Source organism: Euprymna scolopes, chromosome 5, assembly GCF_053919585.1.
Source record: "Euprymna scolopes isolate OS-2025 chromosome 5, ASM5391958v1, whole genome shotgun sequence".
Taxonomy (NCBI): Eukaryota; Metazoa; Mollusca; class Cephalopoda; order Sepiida; family Sepiolidae; genus Euprymna; species Euprymna scolopes.
The window spans coordinates 132123880-132143791 of record NC_136486.1 but is presented as its reverse complement, the minus strand read 5'-3'; the positions used below and the strand labels follow the sequence as shown (position 1 = coordinate 132143791).

Here is a 19912-nt window from a genome sequence, read left to right as displayed (position 1 = left end):
TTTGGTTAAAGGCACTTCTCCAATTGACTCCATTACTATAAAGTTTGGATAGTTATCTGATTCCTCATTCGTGTCACTGTCCGAACTGTCTAAAAATCTTTTTTTACTTGGATTTTTATAACTCATATTGGGTTCGTTTTTTTTAATTCATCATCCCTGCTCCCCACCCACCTTGGAGCCCTACTTGGGATGCGCACAGGGGGGAAGCCCATTCGCCCTGGCTACAACAGGGTTACAGGTATGGTATACTTGTACATAATGTAGGCTTCAAGCACTCGTGTATCTTAATTTCTCCCATCCAAGTAAAATATGGGAAAGATCAGAGAAAAACATCCATGTCTAGTCCTTGTTCACTATATACAATTGACCCTCAGCCACCGCTTTCACCACTTGTTTGGGGATCAGTATTGATGGGGAAGTGTTGTGTATTATTTAGATTTGGTGTAGATTGTATGTGTATAAGTGGTGAGCTAGACGTGACCAGCCGATTGATCGGATCGGGCCTCTCTGATCGCCCGTCTGGCCTAAGTGGAGTGTTGCAACTGATACCTTTATTTCCCTAGGTATCAGTTACTCAGCCACCAGGATCCTTTTCGTAGACATTACGGGATGCCACCTACGGCCAACAGGTGGCCCCATTGAGGGACTTTTATTCTCTGCAAGGGGGCAGTCAGTGTATTCTAATGCCCCACTGACGGGGTTGGGAAGTAGGAAAAAAAAAAAAAAAAAGGGGAAAGGGGCTGTTGTTTTTGTTTTTGTTTTTGCAGAACATAATTAAGTTTTACAAAAGAGAATAGGAAACAAAAACGGAAAATCGATGTAGGTGCATTTCGTCTCAGGAAGCCAATAGACAGCCTGATCTGGTAGCACCAGCCAATATTTAAGAGTTCAGGTGATCGGTCATCTCCCTCTCAGTACAGACCAATAAGTCTCCTGTGCGTCATGAGCAAGTTACTGGAATCTATGTTAAATATAGAAGTACAACAAAAATAACCTCCTTGGTGACATGCAATATGGTTTTGGTTCCGATAGATCTATAGCAGATGTGCTAATGGTTATATCTTATAGGATTAGCGACTCTTTCTCCTCCTCCCTAGAGCAATTGCTTGACATAACAAAGGCCTTTCATAGGGTATGGTATAAAAGGTATACGCCACAAGATCTCCAGTTACAGCATAGCTGGAAATGTCTTTTCAATTAAGAAATCATTTCTTTCTGACAGGTTCATAAGAGTAGTGGTTAATGGGCAGAAATCAGAAGCTCACAGTATTAATGCAGGAGTCCCTCAGGGTCCATCCTGAGCCCAACTCTCTTCCTGACTTACGTCAATGATCTCCCAAATCACATTCTATGCTGACAACACTACCATTTAAAGGCTGTAAACGACCAAGTTCTCTCTGATTCTTTCTCTTCTGATCTTGATCACGTGGTGAAATGGGGAAAGAGGAGGCTGGTTAATTTTAAGGCATCTAAAACCAAGTGTCTATCTTTTTATTATCAACGCTCTGATCGTCATCTGGCATCAATTGAAATGAATGACTCATGTCTTAAAGGCTCCATGTTTTGATAAGCTTCTGGGTTTAACCTTTACTCCTGATCTGAGATGGAACACGTACATCACATCCGTTGCCAAGGCAGCTGGAAAAATGTTGGGATTGTTCTACTGCTGCAGTAGATATCTCACTGTTGATGCAATTCTCTACCTGTATAAGAGCCAAGTACAGGCAAAGATGGAGTACTGTTGCCACATCTGAGTAGGAGCTGCTAGAAGCAGTTTATCCTGCCTTGATAGAGTTCAAAATAGACTTCATAGCCGAGTGAAGAATGCTCTTTTCTCTTCCCTGCAATCTCTTTCCCACAGAAGAGATGTTGCGAGCCTGTTTCTACTTTATTTTTATGGCAAGTGCTCGTCTGAGCTCTAATCTATGGTTCCCCAAACTTTCACGAAAAATACTTGTTTAGCCGAAACCACTATCAATAATTTCTCCCATTCTTTATGTGCCTAAACCTAAATGTAAATTCCATGAACAAAGCTTCTTTCTTAGAACTGCATGCCTGTGGGACTCTTCAGTTTCCCTGCTTTCAAACGGACTACAATATGGTTGTCTTCAAGTCCAACATAAACAAGTTATTGATGAGCCGCCCCCTTATATAATCCAATTTACCAAATTTCCACTATTAATGATTACTATGATATTGTCCCATTGACTACTTTACACTAAGTAACCCTTATTCTCAAGTGGCTTCCAGGCCTTGATAAGTTGTGATTTCTTTGTAAAAAAAAAAAAATCATGTGTAGATATATAACCATATATGTATGCATTTCTTTTTTTATACAATACTTTACATATAGGATGTTCTTACTGGCCTCAGGACAGTGTGTCTATGATGCTATATTTCGGGATGTTTTCCCTTCATCAGGCATGTGTTCGACTTTCAAACATGCATGGCAGGTTTTATTGTAGATAGACCAGTTTTGCAGAAATTGGAAATTATTTTATGTTTCAGATGCATAATTTTTCAATACAGAACGTGTTCTTACTTGATTTTATTCGCAGTTTTTTTATATTAATATTTAGCCTTAATTACTTATCTGTGTTATTAACTAGTCTTTATTCATTTATTTTATTTATTATAAACATATCTAACTTTATAAAGATGTTTTAGAAAAAAAAAAATTGTTTGCTCTTTCATTTGAGAAAAATGAGATCCATTGTTAGAAATAGAATCTATTTTTGAAATTTCAGAATTAGTGTTTATGTATATATCATTATAAAATATCTTACCTCGATAAGTTAAATAATCCTGCAATATGTCCAGCATTCTTGTCATCTGTGAGAATATCAGCACTTTGTGCCCTGTTGCTTTCAAGTGATTCAACAGTCGATCGATGAGAACAAGTTTCTGGCTACTTTCCACAAGATGTTCGCCCACGTTAAATGGCTCTGGCTCAACACCTAAACGAAACAGGAAATGGTAGATCTGAAAATCTTAGAATTTACTGAATGAAGATAGGTGTTAAAAAAAAAGTAGTAGAGTCGTGGCATTCCTCGACGTTGTCTGGGTTGAGTAAGGAACTCTGAGGGGGAGGGGGAATTAAAAAATAAATTAGTAGTAGCCGTTTAAAGTGAAAAAACAGTAGGTAGTTTGGGTGTAGAAAAAAAAAAAGTGGTAGTAGGCAGGCAGGCTCGAATCCGTAACACAAAAGAGGAAAAAAACAAAAAAAAGTGACATCTTTGCCAATGTCTCCACAGTTCGACCAGAAGTTTGGAAGTTGAAAATCCAACTAATACGATGACTTGCAAGAATGGTGACTCAAAAAAGACCCCTCCTTGTAGAAAACTTCCCAGTTTAGGGTGAAGGAATTAATATTTTTGACCAATTTTTCGATATTTGTCGTCTGAAGGGTTGAGCTTTAAAACGATACCGATCTTGTGAGGATCCGTCAAAAATTTTTGCAAGACATACAAACACACACACACATTTTGCCTTTTATCTATTAGAGGGACAAAAGTTGTGAAATAAAGAGAAAAATAGGTAGTTCAATTTACATCAAGTTTTATTGTTCATTCATTAAAAGACTCAAAGCAAGCACTTTCCTACAAGCCTTGTGTAGTTTCTGATCAATTTTCTGATGTGAAGTGAATTAAACATGCAACTTTCGATTGAATCCAACAAAAAGACATTATGTAAAAGTTTAATAATTAAAGTAAAACACAGTTTAGTTTATGTGCAACTTGAACTGCTAAATAACCCTATATTATTAATTCCAGAAGAAAAAGAGAAATCTAATGAAAAGTGATATCGACAAGCTGCATTAAAAAGATGCCATCATTAAACAAGAATAACATTAAAACGTTTAAGCAAATAGAGGGAAAGACATGAAGAGAGAGAGATTGCCATGGTAAGAGAGAGAGAGAGAGATTGCCATGGTGAGAGAAAGAGAGAGAGAGATTGCCATGGTGAGAGAGAGAGAGAGAGAGATCGCCATGGTGAGAGAAAGAGAAAGAGAGAGAGAGAGAGAGATATCGAGAGAGAGATTGCCATGGAGAGAAAGAGAGAGATCGCCATGGAGAGAAAGAGAGAGATCGCCACGGAGAGAGAGAGAGAGATCGCCACGGAGAGAGAGAGAGAGATCGCCATGAAGAGAGAGAGAGATCGCCATGAAGAGAGAGAGAGAGATCGCCATGGAGAGAGAGAGAGAGAGAGATCGCCATGGAGAGAGAGAGAGATCGCCATGGAGAGAGAGAGAGATCGCCATGGAGAGAGAGAGAGAGAGAGAGAGAAAGAGATCGCCATGGAGAGAAAGAGAGAAAGAGATCGCCATGGAGAGAAAGAGAGAGAGAGATCGCCATGGAGAGAAATAGATCGCCATGGAGAGAAAGAGAGAGAGATGAGGACGAAGGGAGGCATGCAGAAATGAGGAGTAAGAGAGAGAGAGAGAGAGAGAGAGAGAGAGAGAGAGAGAAATGAGAAGTAAGAGAGAGAGAGAGAGAGAAATGAGAAGTGAGAGAGAGAGAGAGAGAAGTGAAAGAGAGAGAGAGAGAAGTGAGAGAGAGAGAGAGAAGTGAGAGAGAGAGAGAGAGAGAGAGAGAAGTGAGAGAGAGAGAGAGAGAGAAGTGAGAGAGAGAGAAGTGAGAGAGAAGTGAGAGAGAGAGAAGTGAGAGAGAAGTGAGAGAGAGAGAGAGAGAAGTAAGAGAGAGAGAGAGTGAAATGAGAAGTAAGAGAGAGTGAAATGAGAAGTAAGAGAGAGAGAGAGTGAAATGAGAAGTAAGAGAGAGAGAGAGTGAAATGAGAAGTAAGAGAGAGAGAGAGTGAAATGAGAAGTAAGAGAGAGAGAGAGTGAAATGAGAAGTAAGAGAGAGAGAGAGAGTGAAATGAGAAGTGAGAGAGAGAGTGAAATGAGAAGTAAGAGAGAGAGAGAGTGAAATGAGAAGTAAGAGAGAGAGAGAGTGAAATGAGAAGTAAGAGAGAGAGAGAGTGAAATGAGAAGTAAGAGAGAGAGAGAGTGAAATGAGAAGTAAGAGAGAGAGAGAGTGAAATGAGAAGTAAGAGAGAGAAAGAGTGAAATGAGAAGTAAGAGAGAGAGAGAGAGTGAAATGAGAAGTAAGAGAGAGAGAGAGTGAAATGAGAAGTAAGAGAGAGAGAGAGTGAAATGAGAAGTAAGAGAGAGAGAGAGTGAAATGAGAAGTAAGAGAGAGAGAGAGTGAAATGGGGAGGAAGAGAGAGAGAGAGTGAAATGGGGAGGAAGAGAGAGAGAGAGTGAAATGGGGAGGAAGAGAGAGAGAGAGTGAAATGGGGAGGAAGAGAGAGAGAGAGTGAAATGGGGAGGAAGAGAGAGAGAGAGTGAAATGGGGAGGAAGAGAGAGAGAGAGTGAAATGGGGAGGAAGAGAGAGAGAGAGTGAAATGGGGAGGAAGAGAGAGAGAAATATGGAGGAAGAGAGAGAGAAATGGGGAGGGAGAGAGAGAGAAATGGGGAGGGAGAGAGAGAGAAATGGGGAGGGAGAGAGAGAGAAATGGGGAGGGAGAGAGAGAGAAATGGGGAGGGAGAGAGAGAGAAATGGGGAGGGAGAGAGAGAAATGGGGAGGGAGAGAGAGAAATGGGGAGGGAGAGAGAGAAATGGGGAGGGAGAGAGAGAAATGGGGAGGGAGAGAGGGAAATGGGGAGGAAGAGGGAAATGGGGAGGAAGAGGGAAATGGGGAGGAAGAGGGAAATGGGGAGGAAGAGGGAAATGGGGAGGAAGAGGGAAATGAGGAGGAAGAGGGAAATGAGGAGGAAGAGGGAAATGAGGAGGAAGAGGGAGAGAGAAATGGGGAGGAAGAGAGAAATGGGGAGGAAGAGAGAAATGGGGAGGAAGAGAGAAATGAGGAGGAAGAGAGAAATGAGGAGGAAGAGAGAAATGAGGAGGAAGAGAGAAATGAGGAGGAAGAGAAGTGAGGAGGAAGAGAAGTGAGGAGGAAGAGGGGGGAGAGAAGTGAGGAGGAAGAGGGGGGAGAGAAGTGAGGAGGAAGAGGGGGGAGAAAGAGGAAAAGGGGGGAAAGAAGTGTGGAGTAAAAGAAATGAGGAGGAAGAGGGGGGAGAGAAGTGAGGAGGAAGAGGGGGGAGAGAAGTGAGGAGGAAGAGGGGGGAGAGAAGTGAGGAGGAAGAGGGGGAGAGAAGTGAGGAGGAAGAGAAGTGAGGAGGAAGAGGGGGGAGAGAAGTGAGGAGGAAGAGGGGGGAGAGAAGTGAGGAGGAAGAGGGGGGAGAGAAATGAGGAGGAAGCGGTGGGGGGGAGGAGGAAGAGGGGAGAGGGGGGAGAGAAATGAGGAGGAAGAGGGGGGGAGAGAAATGAGGAGGAAGAGGGGGGAGAGAAATGAGGAGGAAGAGGGGGGAGAGAAATGAGGAGGAAGAGGGGGGAGAGAAATGAGGAGGAAGAGGGGGGAGAGAAATGAGGAGGAAGAGGGGGGAGAGAAATGAGGAGGAAGAGGGGGGGGAGAAATGAGGAGGAAGAGGGGGAGAGAAATGAGGAGGAAGAGGGGGAGAGAAATGAGGAGGAAGAGGGGGAGAGAAATGAGGAGGAAGAGGGGGAGAGAAATGAGGAGGAAGAGGGGGAGAGAAATGAGGAGGAAGAGGGGGAGAGAAATGAGGAGGAAGAGGGGGAGAGAAATGAGGAGGAAGAGGGAGAAAGAAATGAGGAGGAAGAGGGAGAAAGAAATGAGGAGGAAGAGGGAGAAAGAAATGAGGAGGAAGAGGGAGAAAGAAATGAGGAGGAAGAGGGAGAGAGAAATGAGGAGGAAGAGGGAGAGAGAAATGAGGAGGAAGAGGGAGAGAGAAATGAGGAGGAAGAGGGAGAGAGAAATGAGGAGGAAGAGGGAGAGAGAAATGAGGAGGAAGAGGGAGAGAGAAATGAGGAGGAAGAGGGAGAGAGAAATGAGGAGGAAGAGAAAAATCCAAGTTGTCCTCGACGGTCGTACATGTAAACAATATGCTATAAATGCGGGATTCCTAATATTCATAAAGGACCTCCCTGACAAAATTGCCTGTGAGATGGATATATATGCTGATGACACCATGCTCTATAACATATGACAGGAAAAAAAAAGGAACACATATCTAAAGAAATGACACAAACACTAGAGGATGACCTCTGATCTCTAGTGGAATGGTGACAAAAATGGATGGTCACATTCAATGCTGCCAAGACTAAACTCATTTCCTTCAATACTTACAAGAAACCTTTTCTACCACTAATAGCAATGGCCAATGACTCTTTATCTGAAAGTTCATCTTTTAAACTCCTCGGCCTAATGTTCACAGGAAACATGAGTTGGAACAATTACATTGAGAGCATTGCCAGGACTGCTGCGAAGAAGGTAGGTTCTCTCTACTGTACTAGAAAGCTACTAACGCCCGAAAATATCCTGTACCTTTATAAGGCCATCATTCGCCCATGTATGGAGTATTGTTATCACATTTGAGCTGGTGGATCTGATACTAGTCTCTCGCTCCTAGACGAGGTCCAAAAGAGAGTCGCCAATCTGATAGGTCCTGAACCGTCAGCTAAGCTTCAGCCTGTCCCATCGACGAAATGTTGCATTCCTCTGCCTTTCCTACAAGTACTTTAATAGTGCTTACTCTGACGAACTGCAAGCACTTGTACCCCCTCGACGTAATACCCCCCGACAAACAACTAAATCCCCCCCCCCCTTTCACAGTAGAGATCCCTAGATGTAAGAGAGCCTTCTACTCCAGTAATTTCTTTCCCAGAACCACTAGACTTTGGAATTCCCTTCTGGGTCCCTGCTTCTCCAACTGTACTGACATGCAGAAGTTCAAGTGTAACGTGAACCGACATCTTGCTGCGCAACTCTCTACATAGTATCCCTGTAGCCCCCTACACCAAAGTGGCAACATGCCTTGTTTGGGGTGAATATGTAATAAAAAAAGGATAGGTATCAATTAATTGGATTTAGAAATTCTTTGTTTGCATACATATGTAAAATCCATGTGAATAATCACATGGGAAGGCACGCTTTGATGCCATAAAGAAAGGGAATTTCTAATATGTTGAAAAAGGGTTTGAGTTAGAGAGTCAGAGAGCGACTTAGTCAGAGTCAGACTGAGAGCGAGCTGAAACCCGCTTGGAGGCGAAGATAAGACCATGCAATTGAAAAGGCTTGAATCCCTGACCATCATCATCACCAGCTGGTATGAATAAAGATCATCATATATTTGTAAACCTTGTTTTCATTTGTCATCTTTGAAATATGAAAAGTAAAATACATTTTAGTTATTATACATCACGCAGTCTATCATCTGTAAATGAACTTTGTACAACATCCTTCAAGTGTTAACTGTTTATCCTCTCCATCATCAATAATATATCTCCCCCTCTGATGAAAAAACTTTTTTTTTTTTACATGGGGGTCACCACTTATCAAGGCCTGAAGGCCACTCAGGGATAAGGGTTATTGTGTGTACAGTAATCAATGAGATAGTATTGTAGTAATCATTAGTATTGAGGGGTTTTGATAGAGTGTCTTACTTAAGGGGGCGGTTTGTCAGGAGTCTGTTTATGTTGGACTTGAAGACGTCCAAGTTGTAGTCAGGTGGGAAACAGGCAAGCGGCAGAGAGTTCCACTGGTGTGCAGTTCTAAGAAAGAAACTTTGTTCATGGAATCTGTTTGGATTTAGGCACAGATAAAGAGTGGGAAAAATTATTGACAGTAGTTTCAACCAGACAGGTGTTTCTCGTGAAAGATTGGCGAGGGGGGACGAGGGATTGGAGCTAAGACGAGCACCTGCCATGGAAATAACGATAAAACAAAGACAGGCTTGCAACGTCTCTTCTGTGGGAGAGATGTTGCATAGAAGAGAAAAGGGCATCCTTCACTAAACCATGAAGTCTATTTTGTACTCTGTCAAGGCAGTATAGGCTGTTTTTAGCAGCTCCTGCCCAGATGTGGCAGCAGTACCCCATCCTTGGACGTACTTTATAAATATCTCTCACATCTCCGTTATAAATCTCTCCCTTTTTATAAATGTATCCCCGTCATATGTCAACAGCAATATACACATACTATTAAGATTATTTCACATTTTGAACTTATAAACTTACCATCAAATAAATAAGGATGGTTAACACATTTTCTCAATTCCATGAGGATGTTTATCAAACTTCTTGGAAAGGCTACATCAGGGTTGTAAGAATTGGTAGCAAAGGCACCTGAAATAAAAAGATAACATGCTGACATGTATTGGAAAGTTTGTAGAAATCGACTTTCAAACTAACCTATCTTTACGTAAATTGAGTAAGTAGTTATATTTTGATTAAGAAAAAAAAAAAAAAAAAAGAAAAAAAGAAAAAAAAGAAAGAAAAAGAAAAAAAGAAAGAAAAGAAAAAAAAAGAAAGAAAAAGAAAAGAAAGAAAAAGAAAAAAAGAAAGAAAAAGAAAAAAAGAAAGAAAAAAAGAAAGAAAAAGAAAAAAAGAAAGAAAAAGAAAAAAGAAAGAAAAAGAAAAAAGAAAGGAAAAGGAAAAAAAGAAAGAAAAAGGAAAAAAAGAAAGAAAAAGGAAAATAAGAAAAGAAAGAAAATCATTAAGTGATGAATAGGAATTTGTAAGCATCACAACATAACTCTTGCAATTTCGAATTATCTGGGGCTTTTTTTGGTTTTTTTTTTAGATCATTTTTGAAATGGCAGATAAGACAACCGCTCTCCAGTGATTTATAAAATTTGATTCTCAGATTTAAGAATAAAACTACTTGGATCAATTTACATGATTTTTGGAATATGATATTTTCATTTTGTCATGGATGTGCATATCATACAGATTTAAAAAAAATTTTTGTTTAATATAAAGGAAATTTCGGACAAGAACTCAATTTGGTTTTCCTAAGTGAACAATATGCTTATAAAATGTCACTAAAAATCTGTGTATCAAAGTTTTTGACTGATAAAGTGCATTTTGTAGTCAAGAAAGAGAAATCCAACAAAAAGGTATATTTGTGTTGGCGATTAATATAAGTAAAGTAACTTATACTTACTGAGATCTTTCGTTAAAATGGCCTTATATAGCTTTTTCTGGACTGTTGAAAGGCCGTGGAATAGAATGACTTCAGATTTTTCTGGCAAGTCTTTTAGTACCTGCTGTTTTATTCTGCGTAGAAGGAAGGGCTGTAATATGTGATGCAAATCAGATGTGGCTAAAATAAAGAAACATTTTATATTCAATGTTAAAGAATGAATTTAGATTTACAATCATTAACATTATATAGTAAAATGTAACGTCACTTTCAAGTTATTGTATTGGTACCATATCTCTATATAAAGTTAGGTATGCTTTTATATTTATATACAGGATAAACTCTAAAATTAATTAACTAATCATTATGAATTTAGAACACAGCTGTTAGCTGTAAGGAGTCATAATGTGTACTATATTTAGTTTAGTTTGTGCAGAGGGTAAAATGGGGGTAGAAACCCCTGGTGAAAATTCAGATACAATTTTTAGTTAAATTTTAACAGGTATTAGACATCAACCAATAAATATTGTCCAAATTTCAGAGAGAAGAAAAGCAGAGAGCGAGAGAGAGAGAGAGAGAGAGCGACAAAAATAGAGAGAGAGAGAGAGACAAAAATAGAGAGAGACAGAGACAAAAATAGAGAGAGACAGAGACAAACATAGAGAGAGAGAGAGACAAACATAGAGAGAGAGAGAGACAAACATAGAGAGAGAGAGACAAACATAGAGAGAGAGAGAGAGAGACAAACATAGAGAGAGAGAGAGAGACAAACATAGAGAGAGAGAGAGAGAGACAAAAATAGAGAGAGAGAGAGAGACAAAAATAGAGAGAGAGAGAGAGACAAAAATAGAGAGAGAGAGAGACAAAAATAGAGAGAGAGAGAGAGGGATAGAGAGAGAGAGAGACAAAAATAGAGAGAGAGAGACAAAAATAGAGAGAGAGAGAGAGAGACAAAAATAGAGAGAGAGAGAGACAAAAATAGAGAGAGAGAGAGAGAGAGACAAAAATAGAGAGAGAGAGAGAGACAAAAATAGAGAGAGAGAGAGAGACAAAAATAGAGAGAGAGAGAGAGACAAAAATAGAGAGAGAGAGAGAGACAAAAATAGAGAGAGAGAGAGAGACAAAAATAGAGAGAGAGAGACAAAAATAGAGAGAGAGAGAGAGAGAGACAAAAATAGAGAGAGAGAGATAAAAATAGAGAGAGAGAGAGACAAAAATAGAGAGAGAGACAAAAATAGAGAGAGAGAGACAAAAATAGAGAGAGAGAGACAAAAATAGAGAGAGAGAGAGACAAAAATAGAGAGAGAGAGGGAGAGAGAGAGGGAGAGAGAGAGAGGGAGAGGGAGAGAGAGACAAAAGTGATAAAAAGAGAGAGTGGAAAAAAGAAAAAGAAAAAAGGTATCATAATTCCCAATAACAATTCTTGTAACTTACCTTCTTCATTTTCAGTATCAGAAAACTTCCAAACAAATTTGTCTTTGAGATTGAACAAGAATATCGACTCTGCTACAAAATTCAACAAGGAATATAATTCTTTTAAGTTGTTCTGTACGGGTGTACCAGTCAGTAAGATGCGCTGTGTTGTACTCCACTGTGCAAAACAATAAAGTTGAGCCAACATTTTATATATTTAATAAAACATTCTTACATTTGATACATTGTATTTAACTGGGAAATCATTTTTTTTTTTTTTTTTGTATTTTATATCTGTATTTTTCAACTGAAAAATTCACAACTTAGAGACTCAAACAGAAAATAAACATTAAATAATAAATAAAATGTTTTAAAAAGTAAAGACACAGACAGGATTTAAACACATGCACAGATGGGACCACCTTCAAGCTAGGGCTGCTTCACCACAGAGTGATGAGCTGTAAAGTAATATTGAATTTATGTCAAGAACATAACTGTTGTGACGTGTCTTGAACACATGTGGTTCATGTGTATTTAACAAGAGCAAAGCTGGCTCGAGTCAGTTGATGCTGAACATTCTAAGATGAACACTTCAGTTTACTCGTCAATTCACCAGTTGATACGCATTTCTATTATTGTACCTCACAAAATAAATCGATTGTATATCTTACATCTGTGTATTATTGGCCACTTGATGATGTAACACTAACAAATATATTTCAAGATATATTTTGTCACCATTTTTGTTCAAAATTTATGTCATACATTAAAATATTTATTTATATATTAATATGAATAGGATAGTGTGTGTTATTTATTTTGTGGGTCACGCTTACATTTGAGTGACTGTCGTTTAAATGTTATGGACTTTCATTTCTTATAATAAATAATTTTACTAAGAATCCTTCATAAATTTTGGTTTCAGTTATAATTGATAGCACGCCAGTAATCTATTTTTTTATAAATAATTTTATCATGAATTCTCCATAAGTTTGGATTTCAGTTTTGATTATAGCTGAAGGAACTAAAGTTATATATATATATATAGATATATTTTTTTTTAAAAAGAATTTATGGGTACATAATTTTATAAAATATTGTAATAACACTGGGCGCAGTGCCATAATTAATTGTTGAGGGTTTTTTTTTTTCTCTACAGTTTAAACATAAACCATTAAAGAAAAAAATTTTACAAAGGAAAGAAAACTAAAATACACTTTTAAAATATATTTCTCCTAAGCTCTAATTATCTGTTTAAAAATATAAATTAGATAAAAGGGGGTAAATAAGGGGTGGGCGCAGAAAAAAAAACAAAAAAAACTATCGAGACATCTTTCAGCAGCCAACACTTTTCAAAATTAACATTGGCGATGGGGGAGGAAACATCATTTAAAAAGGTGGTCAAAAGACCATAAATTATTAGCAAGGGTAAAAGAAAAGAAAAAAGTTGTATAGGGAATAGGAGAAAAGGAAATAATCTCAACGAATACCCATGAATTCCAAATTATGGGTATGTTCTCTTTGTTTACACGGAAATGGCTGGCATAAATTAATGGATATCGCCTCAAGAATTTTTAAGTGAATTCTTGAGTGTGCTGTGTAAAATCGATAAAGTTTCATCAGTGTATCTTCCATATATTCTTTTCATAAGTTTTGGTTTCAATTCAAGCTAATGCACCCAAGTCATATGGATATATATTTTTTATTTTTGAAATTGCGATTTTATAAAAAAAAAAAAACAATCGAAAGAACATTAACTCTAATAATATATACAAAATCTGCAAGATTTAAAATATCATAGTTAAGTATTTTATGACCGGGCTACACTGGGCGACCCTGCTAGCTTAGATAAATACTTTTGCAGTTTTAAAAGAGCTACAATAATATCAGAGTGTCTCCATTTACACTGAACATCTACAGAATGGCAACATCAATACATATGAATGAGTCACCTGTGGAATTTTTACAGACCGTGCTAATTCTTGATTAATAAATTAGACATAATATTTTATATGAAATATGTTGGAATTATTAATTTATTAGTTGTATATACCTGGCGTTTCCAGGTCAAAACATATTGCCAGTCAAAAGTTTTAGTCACATACTATTTAAGATATGCTGAATATCCTAACATGATGTTCCTAAAAGTAAATCACATGTTAGATTTATGGAACCAAAACACAGCCATCTTCAAACAGAAAATAACTCATAGCATAAAGGGGAAATAACTTTCATAGCTTAAGTAAATAAACTTACTTCCATTTTTAAATGCAACTGATGTCAGTAATAATCATTGAAAATATTGAAATTAAATTAATATAAATGAAAAATTAATTAAATAAATCAATTTCATATAATATTTCTAAATAGAACAGTTAAAATAATTTGATTACAACAAACAATAACACAGAGCTAATTATTAAGATTTTCCTGAATGCAAAATGCAAATAACATTACTTTTTTAATGTAGATTTCGTTTGAATAAATAGTATATATAGAAATCATGCTGGAATGAAAGTATATGAAATTCTGTTTTCACCATGAAAATTAATTTGTGAAACTGTACCTTTTGTAAATATTAATCAAATTGTGAACAAACAGACAAATAGGAATCTATATATTAATACGATAGATTGTGTGTTATTTATTTTCTGTGTCATGCTTACATCCAGATTGTTTAATTGTTATGTACTTGTCATAAATAATTTTACCAAGAATTCTTTGTAAGTTTTGGTTTCGGTCGATGGCACTTAAGTCATCTATTTTTATTTTATAAACAATTTTATCAGGAATTCTTCGTAAGGTTTGGTTTTAGCTGAAGGAACTGAAGTATATATATATATATATATATATATATATATATATATATATATATATATACACACACACATCAGTTTCGATTCAAGCTAATGCACCCAAGTCATATGGATATAATATATATATACACATTTTTTTTTTTTTTGAAATCGCAACTTTATAATATATAAAAATCGAAAGAACATTAACTCTATAATAATATATACAAAATCTGCAAGAATTAAAATATCATATTTAAGCGTACTTTACGACCGGGCTTTGCCAGGTGGTCATACTAGATAAATACTTTTGTAGTTTTAACAAAAAAGCTACAATAATATCAGTGTCTCCATTTACACTGAACATCTACAGAATGCCAACATCAATATATTACATATGAAGGAGTCCTGTGGAATTTCCACAGGTCCATCTAGTATGACTTTATTACAATAGATAAAACAAAACTTTGAATATATATAATAATATAATAATAATTAAAAGGAGTTACATCTTAACACTTTACTGTAGTTTCACAGTAGATCTCAACCTTAAATACATTATCTGTCATTAAACAAGTAAATGCAAGTATACAATTATAATGACAATGTTTCTGGGAATCAGATCTACTGTGAAACTGTATTAAGTATTGAGATAAAATACTTTGGTGCTTATTTAGAATTAGAAAATTATTTTTAAAATCTTAATTGCAGAAAAATATTTATGATGCAAGTATCTGTCATGGAATGAAAATATCATATTCTAAAAATCATGTAAATTGATCAAGTAGTTTTTTAATATAGAAAATCATTTTTTTATGATTTTAACAGGAAATTGTAGTGATTACAAGGCTAATTTTTAAACCGAGTTGTTTCATGCTTATTCATTATATCGTAGCGATTGAAATGTCACTTTATAAGATTTGATTTTTTTATATAAAAAGAAAAGAAAAAAAGAAAAGAAAAAGAAACAAATTTGATCAATTTACATAACTTTTGGAATATGATATCTTCATTCCTAACAGGTACATGCACCAAAGTTTTTCTGTATTTTTTTGAAAATAGGTTTAATCCCAAGTAAACACCAATAATTTTAATCATTTTATTTGTTATAAAGCTATTCTTGATTTAGCCCTGCCAAACTGACTTGTTTTTATGCTCCCAAAGTGGGTAAAAATTGAAATTTTTGAGAAATTTAACTTACAATATCTCTTGGCTATTTTTCAGTTTATAATTATGAAATTAGTATATGAATAAAATTCAATCTTTCCTTTCTAATATTTTTTTTTCTGGTGTGATGATTATTTTTTTGTAAGTTGATTTGAATTATGTACATTTATTTTAATGACAGATGTATCCTTTCTATGGCATTATGTTTATAAAGATTGTTTTTACTTATTTGAAGCTTTCATTTTCAGTTATATACTGCTTAAGTTGGCCTTGTATTCAGTATAACACAAAACTGTCTGACCAACTTGGAATGATCATAAATCATTAATTAAGATACCAAGATAAAATTTAATATTTTTTTAATATCTTGCAGCATATCTACCAAATTTTTTGGTATGTTGAAAAAAAAAAAAAAAAAAAAAAAAAAATAAAAATAAAAATAAAGATTTATTTAGAGAAGTTGATTTTTCATGTTATACATAAATACATACATATGTACGTACACAACACACACATAATTCGAACTAATGAAACAACTTTTAGGTAAAATTCAACTATTCATCAACAGTCTGCTTCTTGGGTGATATACTGATTCCATCACTTCTTTATTGAAACCAAATCTCTTTCCCAGGAGTATTCTTTTGAGGTCTGAAAACAACCAGTAGTTGTTGGGAGCCAGATCTGGAGAATAAAGTGGATGCAGAAGCAATTAATGTAATTTTGTCATTGTTGCAATAGACGTGTGACAGGGTGCATTATCTTGGTGAAAGGGCACTTTTTCTTCTATGTTTGAGACTTATTTAGTGATTTTTACCTTCAAATGTACTAATAATGCTATATTAACATTAGATATTGATGGGTCTTCCTTTCTCAATCAACGAACAAAATACCTTGCACATCCCAAAATAAACAGGACAGAACCTTACCTGCTGATGTTTGCATATTTGGTTGTTTTGGACAACTTACAGCTACTGGTGTCCATTCAGCTAATTGCCAATTTGATTTCATAATGAAGTGATCAATCCATGTTTCATCCATTACATATTGACATAAAACTCCCTCCTGTTGCATTGAAATAGCGCTCTGAATCATTTATGCGCTATGTTTATTACTGTGAGCAAATATGGCATTCACTTTAAATACAGCTTTCCCACTGACTAATGTCCATGCAAATACACTACCTTCTCATATCTTGAGCTCTTCTGCTCTCTCATTCAACTTTGATTTATGAGAAGTCAAAACGAGTTTGTGGATTTTTTAAAAAGATGTTTATCAAGACAACTGCTGAGTTTGGGAGACACGAGTGATCAGCATCATTTGTTTTCTTATGAGAGTGTTTCAAGTCAGCATATCACCTCTTAATCATTGTTTTCGACAGAGCAGAGTCTACATAAGACTTATCGAATGATTGCTTTCATTGAATTGTATTTTTTCCTATTAGAAAGCAATGCCGTAACACATGAAATTCAGGTTTATTCCATTGTTTTGAAAATGTGCAACAGTACTTTTAATTAAATAACTATATTTTGTAAGCTAATAATCTGACGTGGCGCAAATTTTGATACATGTTATTTAAAGGTTAGTACTTTACAAAAATCATGATTCTTTTTTTTTATTAGTGTTGCTATCTATAGGTCAAGCCTGGGACTAAATGTGTACTTATATATATGTATATATATATAAAGTTTCCAGATACATAGTACTATACATTTATACCTGCATTTGGCATTTGGTATTGTATGATTCTGGGAGCCTCAAGTAGTATGAAAATATATTTATAGCTACATAGAAACGTTCAGGTTTCATTCTCAAAAGGAAAATCATCAAACTAATGCATACTACTACTACTAAGCTCTGCACTTGTATTGAGCACTATCGAAATAAATACTGAAAATACATACACAATTTTGCGAAAACTACTGATAATCCCAATTTAAGTTTTAAAATTTGTGCTGACTAATAAGTTCTTTATTTTACGCTGCCAATCATTACACTGAAGAGAAAAGTATACATTTTTGAAACTCCATAGAATAAGGAATAACTTTTATATTATTTCCTGTATTTGAACCTCTGATAATTCAATAAATAATGTAAGCTTTTATTCTGAGTCATTTAAATTTTTTTCATTATATATCTTCTATAATATAAAGCTGAACGTCTGGGTGTGTGTCTGATCACGAATAGGCTCCTATATGGTTGACTATTATAGAAAACTGATTACATATAATGATAGATGTATCGAGACACAGGAATGGGTATGTTTGATCTGGCATAATGATGATTCATTAAAATTGTGGAATCTGCGTACGCGCCTGGTCCACAAAGTATGGAAATTAAAAATTTAAAAATTAAAAACAAAACGTTTACAAGTGTTTTTGATATAGATGTACATAATACTTTGATAAGTATGTTTTAACTTAAATAGGGATGGTATAATAAAATTGTGGGGTCTGCATTCGCGCCTGGCCTCCATAGAATGGAAATAGGCACAAACTTTAATAAAGACTTTTCATATCTATCTGCATAAGTATACTTTGATAATTATGTTTGTTTGAAGAAATATGGTATAATAAAATTATGAGGTGTTCGTTTGCGCCTGACCTCCATAGAATGGAAATATGTCACAAAGTTTAACAAGGTTTTTTAATATAGATCCACAGAATATTGTGATAAGTGTTTCAGTGTGAACAGGTATGGTATAATAAATTATGGGGTTTATCTATTTTATTTTTACTTTCATCATATTTTGCTTAGGTTTTGATACTTCCAAATTCGAAGCTATCACTTTACAATCCTTCTTTTTCATAACCTATCATACTTGCATAAATCAGAGTCCATTTTCTGTAGGTTGTTTTTGGACCCAGTCAACGACGGGTACTTTTGCTAGTGTATATATATATATATATATATATATATAATGTCATCCACATACAACATTGTTTTATTGTATCACAACTCATCAGTGAGGCTAGACATGCACCTTTTCCCAGCCGTGGATCGAACCTACAACCATCGCGCTAACCATCGAACCAAGAATCAGTGCCCGTAAGTATTTCTCCTCAAATCTATAAAATTAGCATTTACCCTGTCACACAGTGCTCAAACTGTCAGTTTGTTTACAAACAAACAGTGGGCTTTGCTTAATATATATACTGGTATGGATACCCAGCGTTGCCAGGTCGACATGAAGTTTGGTTTGGCCACACCTGCTATACTAAGAATATTGAGCAGTTTTTCATTGTTATATGTCAACTCCATCGTTACCCCCCAAAAAATTCAAAAATAAAAGAACGAATGAAAACACGAAAATGTATCCCCCCCCCCTCAGAAGAAAGAAGTATGTGACAAACTCTCCACCAGATATTTCGCCAGAAGGGATACAAAGAGAAGTTATTCATCAGGATATTGAGCACCTTTTTATGACTATATTCCAGTTTAAGCGAATTTCTTTAATGTTACCTCGGTCTAGAAAGATTTGTCTTTACAGTCTGTTGCAACGAAAACAAACTGTAAATAATTCAGTTTCAAATATACCAAAGCAGAATTTGTGTTAACTGAATGTTTATGTTATAAAAATGATGAGTTATGACTTATTGTGTTATTAAAGAAAAAAAAAAACCCCAAAAAATACGACTTATTGTGTTATTAAAGAAAAAAAAAAAAGAAAAAAATTTAGTTACGATGTCAAAAGAATGTGAAGAAAAAAAAAAAAAACTGGTAAAAAAAAAGTAAATGAAAGTTTTTAGTCTTTGTTTTAAATAAAGAATCGTAGTTGAATTGAATTGTTTGTTTATTTTAAAATAAAAATTCATTGGACCACAACGTTAATTGTGAAATCACGGAAATTATTTTATTTAAACTAATTTCAAAAATAATGCTTGAAAGTTTTTAGTTTTAATATCTGCCGAAAAAGAAAAGAAAAAAAAAAGAAAAGAAAACCGTTCGTGCCTAAGAGAACTAACTCAAACCGATTCATAAAAAAAAAAAAAAAAAAAAATCGATGTCGGTAAAATAAATTAAATATGTTACCAATATAAATCAAATTTAAATAATAAACTTAAATAGAACACTTAAAATAATTCCTTCACTATAAACAATAAATAATACACCGCTATTTAATAAAGTCGATTTTCCTTAATGTAATATGCATACGACGTCACCTCTTTAATCTTATATTTTGCAATAATCATAATATATATAGGAATGAATAAGAAACTAGTAGATTTTTGTATGCATTAATCAACTTGTGAACAAACAAACAGACAGGAATATGAATTTATATATATACATATATATATATATATATATATATGAGAGAGATTATTATCAGATCTAATGCATGAATGTTTCTTATCTGTACATAATTTTTGACAATTACACACCGAATTACTTTTTATATTTTTTTTATTTACCATTAACTGATATTTATTGAAGTCGAAAATGAAATAAGAAAAAAGTAAACACAATTTAAAAAAAAAATCTTATTTAAAACAAATGTAAACATTTCTATATTTTTTTTTTTTTTTTTAAA

At 35.1% G+C, this 19912-nt stretch overlaps 1 protein-coding gene across 2 annotated transcripts in view; it reads right to left on the bottom strand.

Annotated features, from left to right (window-relative positions):
- LOC145276971 (ATP-dependent chromatin remodeler CHD1L-like) overlaps positions 1-19912 on the bottom strand; it is a 144901-nt gene that overhangs the window by 59232 nt on the left and 65757 nt on the right. For both annotated transcript variants that reach the window (XM_080128519.1, XM_080128521.1), the window contains exons 6-9: positions 11441-11597; positions 10028-10186; positions 9100-9207; positions 2787-2957 (exon numbers count right to left, since the gene is read on the bottom strand). In XM_080128519.1, coding sequence (XP_079984645.1) covers positions 2787-2957; positions 9100-9207; positions 10028-10186; positions 11441-11597 — 595 coding nt within the window. The remainder of the gene's footprint in view (positions 1-2786; positions 2958-9099; positions 9208-10027; positions 10187-11440; positions 11598-19912) is intronic.